Source organism: Oppia nitens, unplaced genomic scaffold (assembly GCF_028296485.1).
Source record: "Oppia nitens isolate AA-2021 unplaced genomic scaffold, nextdenovo-longstitch-racon4-pilon3 scaffold16_pilon_pilon_pilon, whole genome shotgun sequence".
NCBI lineage: Eukaryota > Metazoa > Arthropoda > Arachnida > Sarcoptiformes > Oppiidae > Oppia > Oppia nitens.
The window spans coordinates 1,127,460-1,136,663 of record NW_026533195.1 but is presented as its reverse complement, the minus strand read 5'-3'; the positions used below and the strand labels follow the sequence as shown (position 1 = coordinate 1,136,663).

At 24.2% G+C, this 9,204-nt stretch overlaps 3 protein-coding genes and 1 long non-coding RNA gene across 4 annotated transcripts; all 4 read left to right on the top strand.

Moving 5' to 3' along the window:
• Positions 1–961: 961 nt before the first annotated feature.
• Positions 962–2,426, top strand: LOC128965114 (uncharacterized). Its single transcript, XM_054311767.1, has 2 exons — positions 962–980; positions 1,075–2,426. The coding sequence occupies exon 2, from the start codon at positions 1,246–1,248 to the stop codon at positions 2,392–2,394; it is 1,149 nt and encodes a 382-aa protein (XP_054167742.1). The 5' UTR covers positions 962–980; positions 1,075–1,245; the 3' UTR covers positions 2,395–2,426.
• Positions 2,427–2,519: 93 nt separating this feature from the next.
• Positions 2,520–2,877, top strand: LOC128965160 (uncharacterized). Its single transcript, XR_008484685.1, has 3 exons — positions 2,520–2,578; positions 2,658–2,740; positions 2,812–2,877. It is a non-coding gene; the product is annotated as an uncharacterized LOC128965160 (long non-coding RNA).
• Positions 2,878–2,959: 82 nt separating this feature from the next.
• LOC128965242 (kelch-like protein 7) lies at positions 2,960–4,180 on the top strand. The gene is made up of 5 exons (XM_054311893.1): positions 2,960–3,170; positions 3,561–3,688; positions 3,820–3,894; positions 3,984–4,069; positions 4,157–4,180. The coding sequence occupies exons 1-5, from the start codon at positions 2,995–2,997 to the stop codon at positions 4,178–4,180; spliced, it is 489 nt and encodes a 162-aa protein (XP_054167868.1). The 5' UTR covers positions 2,960–2,994.
• Positions 4,181–5,090: 910 nt separating this feature from the next.
• Positions 5,091–8,231, top strand: LOC128965241 (kelch-like protein 1). The gene is made up of 8 exons (XM_054311892.1): positions 5,091–5,145; positions 5,234–6,952; positions 7,039–7,121; positions 7,202–7,272; positions 7,340–7,559; positions 7,757–7,881; positions 7,966–8,040; positions 8,128–8,231. The coding sequence occupies exons 2-8, from the start codon at positions 5,408–5,410 to the stop codon at positions 8,229–8,231; spliced, it is 2,223 nt and encodes a 740-aa protein (XP_054167867.1). The 5' UTR covers positions 5,091–5,145; positions 5,234–5,407.
• The last annotated feature ends 973 nt before the right edge of the window (positions 8,232–9,204 follow it).

Below are 9,204 nucleotides of genomic sequence, written 5' to 3'. Positions count from 1 at the left end.
TATATAATTGTAATATAAATTATAAAATAATAATAAAAAATTCTTGTGATTTTTCTTTTATAATTGTAAATAATTTTTATTATTTTTATCTTATAGTTATATTAAATCAGTAATAAAATTACACAATAGTAATTTATTTTTAAAATATATCATAAATATTTTTATTTTCTATCTATTATTTTTATAGATGCAGTAATAAATCTTATATTGTAATGAAATACAATAATATTTAATAATTTAATAATTTTTAGATAATATTTTTATTATGTTATTATTTAAAAGTTTAGTTTTTATTTTATTGTTTTATAAGTAAATTAAAGCATTGAAATTAATATTATAATAAAATGGTTTTACTTAATACTTATAATAAAGATAAAAATTAAATAAGCAAAGTCATAATTATTGAAATTAATAAAATAGGGCTTTAACAATTAATCTATATAATACTATTAAATTAATCATGCAACATGTTTTACATTGGTAACTTTTTACTAAAGATAAAACTATATATATATATATTTATTAATTTTTATCAAAAGTGTTATAAAAAATTTATTGTATTTAAATAATTTTTTTTTTGGTAAAACAAAAATATAAAGATAAATCATTTTAATTATTGTTAATTAATTAATTTATGTTTTCTACTACTGTATTAGAAATTAAAAATAAAATAATCTTATTACATAATTTTTTATTTTATTACATATATATATATTTAATTATAACAAATTATTTTTAATATTTTATTAATTTATAGTAGTAGTTGATTAGTTTATTAAATAAAACTATTATAGTAAAAATGTATTGTTTTTTTAAAATCTTAGTAAGTGATTAGTTTATTAAACAAACAAAAAATCACAATTATATGTAAAATGTTAAAATATTTAAGTATCAATATTATTTTAATATTATATTTTACTAACTATTGTACATCATTAAATTTAAGTAATTTAACAATATTTAATCAATTAATAAAAAAGGTAAACAACTGTATATATATAAAAACAAATAATTTTTATTTTATTAATTTTTTTATATAAATTTTAAATTATATTTATTTACAAAAATTTTTAGTCAAGTAAACCATTAATAAGTGTTAGTCCATTGAAAACTGCTGCACTGGGACGGGTGGCTGAATTGGGCGAATTTTATGATGCACGTACCGATAATTTTATCGGTATCAATTTATTTACAAATAAAGTACCCAGCTCACTGGTATCATCAACCGATAATGCCTATACCAGTATGAAATTTTCAATGGCCAATTCGTTGCTGGATAAATTCAATGAACTAGATATCGATGCCGGTCTACAATTATCATATATAAGCAAATCAATCGAAATTCAACTAGATGGTTCTGGTAAATATCTGCAACATAGTAAACATAATGCACGTAGCGCCAGGGTAGCCCTAATTGAATCGATAAATACCCGTTTCGAGTCCCTGAGCCTAACTGATCAGGGATTGAAAACACTGATCAATTTGGATGCCTTATCCCGTTTTGACGTCACGCACATATTGGTCGGTATTCAATGGGGCGGTAAACTAGTGTTGCAAGTTGAAGATACCAACCAATCCAATGATGATCAACTAATTGTACAGGGTAGTTTATATGCCAATATTACAAATACAATGTTAAATATATCGGGTAATATATCATCGATAAGTATATCGGGTAATGCATCGATAAACTATACGGACACTAGTCTATCGAATATAACCCGCTATTCGTTTGAATTGTTTGGCGATATTCTGCCCGATATTGTTCCGCAAAACATTGTGGACGCCCTAATATTTATGAAATCTGCACCTGGTCAATTGAAATCGGGTAACTTGGGTCGGGGTAAACAAATCGGGTATGTATTGACGCCGGTAAATGTTTTACGAAAACTACTTGACCTAGAGATACAAGAGTCGGCACTAATCCATGATATTGGGGAACATATAGTTCAACGGTGTGTCCAATTGTTTGACGATATGTCGCAAATTGAACAACAATTGAACGATTTGTATACAGATATCTCTAAACGGGAACCGTATGTTAGAGATTCGGTAGTTATAGAATTGACTGATTTATTGGGTAATTATTCTGTATATAAATCGTTGACTACCCGAGCGTTGAGTACTTTGATGGTTCAGATAAGGGCCGGAAATGAATCGTTAGATAAATTGGAGGAAATCATATTGAAATCAGTTAACGATAGCTATAGTGTTGAATCGATGAAATTGAAGCTTGGTAAATTTGAACAACTTAAAAATCACCTGGTACTAGTTGATTATGTAGCTAATATACCCAATGTCAACAATAAGCAATGTATATTAAATAAGCATAGTAATCTAGAAAAATTACAACTGCCGACAAATACAATCAAATGTTTTGCAATTGGAAACTAGCCTGGCTAGTATTTATATTTGTGGCGGCTATGATGGACAAAATTATCAAGCTAATTGTTATAAATTTGACTTACATAAATCAACATGGTCAACTTTGAATGAAAATGGCAAAATGTTAGTAAAACGTCATCATTTAAAACTAATTGATTTTAATAATATGATCTATGCTATTGGTGGACGTGATGTATGTATTTTACTTATTTTATTTTTTTTAAAAATCAATCTAGCTTATTTTTTTAAAAAATATAAATTATTATTTATAGGATATTAGTACCAATTTTGTTGAAACATATGATACCCAAACTAATCATTGGAAACAAATTTCATCGTTAAATATTAGACGAGAGTATTTAAAAAATAATTTTATAATAATTAAAACATTTTTTAAAATAAAAACTTAAAACATTATTTAATTAGTGGTTTAGGAGCTACTGTCCAAAATAATACACTATATGTTTGCGGTGGCTATATATCAGATGAAAAAACAGGCATTTTTTTATATAAATTATTATATTTTAATATTTTTAACAAAAAAATTAATTTTTTTAAGGAACAAATTCATGCGAATATTTTCAACCGGAAACAAATGAGTGGAAATTTATGCAATCAATGTCCCGAAAACATCATTATCACCAATTGATTGCACACTCTGACGGCTATTTGTACTCAATTGGTGGTAATGTTAACAATGATGATAATAAGGCATCAAATTTTGTTGAAAAATATGATCTAGCTAATAAATCGTGGACACCTGCAGCTAGTATGATCAATGAAAGGTAACTGTGTTATAATCACGAATTCCTGAAAGGAATACGTATATGAATTCTAAAAGTCTGTCCGTCCGTCTGTCTGTCTGTCTGTCTGTTCCACGAGGACATAGGTTCGAATCCAGGCTCCGCTAAAAAAATTTTTTTTGATTTTTTTTTTGATTTTTTTTGGTTTTTTTTAAGTTAAGGAGATCGTATGGGAATGCTTTTGAAGCATTCTCAACTGTTTTTTTTTGATTATTTTAAAATTTTTTCCTTTTTTAAGTAAAGGAATTCGTGTGGAAATGCTTTTAAAGCATTCTCAACTGGTTTTTGTTTTATCTTGATAATTTTTTTTATTTAATATTTTTATGTAATTTATCACTTATTAAATACATTTTTTAATTCAAACTAACCTAGATCATCGTTTGGTTCAGTATCATTTATGGACAAACTGTATATATGCGGCGGTAAAGGCTATGCAGTGTCGACGGCACTAAATAGCTGTGAAATGTATGATTCAATTACAGATAAATGGATACAAATAGGTATATACAGTATATTTAATTATAAATTTATTTATATTTTATATATAAATAGTTATATTATTATCTATACTAATAAATTAATTATTATTAAATATATTAAATTAATTATGTGTTAAAATAATTTAACCTAGCTTCAATGCAAGAAAAACGTATTTATATGGAACTATTGAAATACAATGATAAACTATATGCTATTGGAGGAGAAAGTATGATTTTTTAGATAAAATTTAATTATTATTTTTTACAATTAATATTATCTAAAATTAATTTTTTTTTAAATTATTTAATTAAAAAGATTTAAACACATTTGAAGTCTATGATTATAAATCCAATAGTTGGAGTCATACAACACTATTGCCGACAAAAATGTGGGATTTTGGGGTAATTTGTTATTAATTTTATCAAATAATTGTAAAATTAATTAAATAATCTGTTTATTTTTTGTATTTATTTTTTATCTAAATATAGGCTACAGTTATCAAAGAAGTGTAATGCTAATTAATTAAAAAAATTTTGATTTTTATTAAAATTATTTTAATATTATTTTTAAAAAATTATTCTTAATTAATTTAATAAAATTAATTATATTATAATTATGATTATAATAATTACATATATAAATTTTATCAAATTTAATAAAATTAAAACAATAAAATTATTACAATTAATATTTTTTTAAAAATATAATAATAAAATGTTAACACATATTAATCAAAAACAGTTTTAATTAAAATAGTTTTTATATATTATATAATTATAAGATTATATAATTGTATAATTATATTATCTATATATTGTAATATAAATTTTAAAATAATAAAAAATTATCGCAATTTTTTTTATAAATTAATTTTTATTATTTTTATCTTATATTTATATTAAACCAGTAATAAAATTACACAACAATAGTATTTTCTAATTTTAAAACATGTCATAAATATATTTATTCCTATCTATTTTATAGTTATAGTAATAAAACTAATATTACAATGAAAAACATAATATTTTTATCATTTAATAATTTTAGATAATATTTTTATTATGTTGTTATTTAAAAGTTTTGTTTTTATTTTATTGTTTTATAAGCATTTAAATTAATATTTTATTAAAATAATAAAATTGTTTTTACTTAATACTTATACAGTAATAAAGATAAAAATTAAATAAGTCATAATTATTGAAATTAAAAAACTTGTAACTCAATTAATACTAATGTTTTAGTCTATAACTTATTATTTTTTAATACAATTAAAATAATACAAATAATAATTATTTATATGTTAATTTTTTAAAAGTTTATATATTTAAAATGTTTATAATTTATTTATTTAATTAAATAATTATAAATAATAATAATGGCTTATTTAATAAAATTTTTGTTAATTTTAACAATTATAACAAAAGTTAGTTTATTAAATCTAACAAATATCGAACAATTTAATAGACTAACAAATAGGGTATGTATTCAAACTAAAAAATAAAATAAAATATTTATTTAAAAATCTAAATTATTCTAATTAAATTTATTAATCTAATTTAACCTAGATAACTGGCGATTTACTTAGTGTACAACTATTGAAATCAGCTGCATTGGGTAGGGTTGCCAAACTGGGCGAATTTTATGATGGACGTACCGATACCTATACCGGGATATCGATATTCAATACAACAGGATTGCCAGCTGAGCTAATCAATTGCGTAGAAAATCATTATACTAGTATGAAATTTAGTCAAGATCAAAGTTTATGGGAAAAATTTAGCCAACTAGATGTCAACGCCCATATCAAACTGTCAGTATTGGGCGGACTAATACAGTTGGAAGGATCGGCCCGTTATCTACAATCCCAGCACCAAAGTGCCCGTCAGGATAGGCTATCGTTGGTACAGTCGATAAGTACCCGATACGAGTCGGTTAGTTTGGCAGAAACCGGTTATAAACGGGTAATCAATTTTGAAGCCTTAGATAAACTAGACGTAACACATGTTGTTGTGGGTATACAATGGGGCGGCAATGTTGTCGTAACGGTTGAGGAAACGGATCGATCGGAATCCACCAGTAATATGATTACCGGTGCCCTGAATGCACAGGTAAATGCTATTATAGCATCGATAACGGGTAGCGCTAGTGTCAACTATTCAGATAGTGCCCTAGCTAATATATCGGGGTATAATTTTGAAATCTATGGTGATATACTACCCGATAGGGTACCCCAAAATTTGGTCGATGCCCTAATATTTATGAACAAATCAGCCCTACAGCTCCGGGAGGCTAATGGAGGTCGAGGTAAACAACTATATCATCAATTATTACCTGTGAATGTATTGAGACAAATGTTTGGATTGGAGTTAAAACAGACGGCAATCATACACGAAATTAATACGGAAATTGTCGATAGAGTCGTCCAATTGTTTGATCTGATGAAACTAACCGATCAATTGTTGTACGATTATTGGTCGGAATTGTCGACAAAATGGGAACCCTATCTCAGAGATGAAGTTTTGAGTGAATTATCTGAATTACGTACAAAGTATAGCCGATATCAGAGTCTAACTACCAGAGCGTTGAGTGCACTGTTAGTTAAGGTCCGGGCGGGTAATGAATCAGTTGATAGTCTATCGGATGTATTGTTGACATCGATGAACGATAGCTATAGTAGTGAATCAATGAATAGGTACATGGTCAAATTGGATAAACTTAAAAATAAATTACAATTGGTTGAATATGTTCAACAAATACCAGGGCAATTAATTGTGGATAAGCATGCTAATTTAGAGAAAATATTATTGGAAAATTTCCAGAAAAATATCTATTGGCTATTCTATAGCTATGATGATAATACAATTGATTACCTAGATAATATTCAAGCTATATCATCGCTGATTAATTTAATAACAAAAAATGATACAGATAATTTTCTAGATAATCTATATTGTTCAATTAATTATGAAATAATTGATTTAGCTAGAGCTAAATTATTATTAAATTCAACCAACATGTTAATTAATAATAATAATTTTAATAAACCAAAAATTAGCATGTATAAATATGGTAAACTGATTACTGATAATGTATTACCATTGCACCATCCGGATACTTTTATTTATGTATGTGGCGGTTATGATGGACAAAATTATCATGATAAATGTTATATTTTTGATATCGATTTGAATCAATGGTCCCAAATTGAGTCAATGCCTACAAAACGTCATCATTTAAAATTAATTACGTTTAACAATAAGCTCTACGCTATTGGTGGTCGAAACGTATGTTAAAATTATTTTTTAAAAATATTTATTAAAATTTTAATTTAAAAACAATATTTTTATATAATTTTTATACTAAATTATAGGATATCAGTACTAATTTAGTTGAAATATATGATCCAATTACTAAACAATGGATAAGTGGCTCATCGATGATAATGAGACGAGAGTTTGTATTATTTTTTAAATTTAATTTTTTTTTAAAATTAATCATTAATTAAATAAATTTTATTTAATTTTTTAAAAAAGAGGTTTCGGTTTAACTATTTTTGACGACAGTATCTACGTATGCGGTGGTTATAAATCGGATGAAAATACTAGTAATAAATTTTATTTATTATTTAAAAAATTAATTTTTTTAAATATTTTTTTTAAATTAAATATTAGACACAAATTCGTGCGAATATTTCAATAGTGAAATCAATGAATGGATGTTTGCGGTACCGATGACCAGTGCACGTGACTATCATCAACTAGTGGTGAACGCGGGCTATTTGTACGCTATTGGCGGTAATAGTAGTCAACAAAATCGGGTATTAAATACTGTAGACAAATATGATCCAGCTAGTAAACAATGGACACCAGTTGCCAATATGTCGATAGCTAGGTAAATAAAAATATATATAAATTTTAATTATTTTTTTTTAAAAAAATTCTAGAGGTCATTTCAATGTCATATTTTTTAGCTTAGTTTAATTTTTAGTTAAAATTTACTATTTTAAAAATTATAATAATTTTTTTTAAATTTTTATTTGTGTTATAATTAATTTTTTTTAATTTACTTAATTTTAATTATCTATATAGATCATCATTTGGTTCAGTATCATTTAGAGGTAAACTGTATGTATGTGGCGGTAATGGCAATGCTAATAGTTGTATGCAAACATGCGAATCATATGATCCCGAAACAAATAAATGGACATCAATTGGTACTATAGATTTGATTTTGATTTTTTTGATTAAAATTTAAATAATATTTTTTTTCTATATTTTTAAATAAAATTAAAAATTAGCATCAATGCAATATCCTAGAGTATATATGGATTTGTTGGTCTATAATGATAAACTCTATGCTATTGGTGGCGAAAGTATAAATTTGTTTATTATTATTAATTATAATTTTTATTTTAAAAAATATTTTAATTTTATTTCATATATATTTTTTAATAATATAGATATAAATACTATTGAATTATATGATTATAGTACAAACAATTGGAGTAAATTATCAGAATTTCCAAATCAAATGTGGGATTTTGGGGTATTTTTTTTTATTTAGAAATAAACTAATAATTATAATTTTTAAAAATTTTATTAAATTATTTAAAATCAATTTTAATTTATTACAGTCAACAATTACAATAAAACAACAAAACTAATTTTTAGATTATTAAAAAAAATATTATTTTGTACATCATTAAACAATCAATATCAAGTTAAAATAATTTTACTGAAAAATAACTAATTATTAAATAACTAAATAATGTATTAATATATAATACATATACTGTATTAATATATAATACACATACTGTATTATATTATTAAAAAAAATCAATCAATAAAGTTATTAAAAATATATATTATAATTTCAGTAATTTTAAAGCCAACAATTAAATAATAATTATTTATTATTATTATTATTATTATTATTATTATTACTAGATTGTCCCGCGCAACATGTATAACTGTCCAATTCTTTTACTAATTTTAAAATATTCATCATAAGTAGTTTGAATGAGACTTAATTTTTCTATACAACTATTACATAACCTAATGTAACAAAACTACTAAACCAATACACATTATTTAGTCTAAACTCTTGAAAAATTTTAGATTTTTATATATATTTAAATTATTTTAACACAAATTGAAAATTTAATTATTTTTGCAAAAAAAATTTGCATTTGAAAAAAATTTACAAAAATTTAGCATATATAGCTAACCTCCCGGTGCCCTGTGACACACAATGTAGCAAAATGTAAGTACACAACATCTGTCTACCTGTCCTCAAAATCTACCAGTGCTCTATAATCATTTAAAATTTCCCATAGAAATAACATTGCTTTCAATAAAAATTGAAAATTTTAATACAGATTGAAAATTTTTGTATTTGAGAAAATTTTACAAAAACTTAGCACAGGTAGCTAACCTCCCGGTGCTCTATGACTCATATAATATAGCAAAATGTAAGTACACAACATCTGTCTACCTGTCCTCAAAACCTACCTGAGCTCAATATACATTTAAAA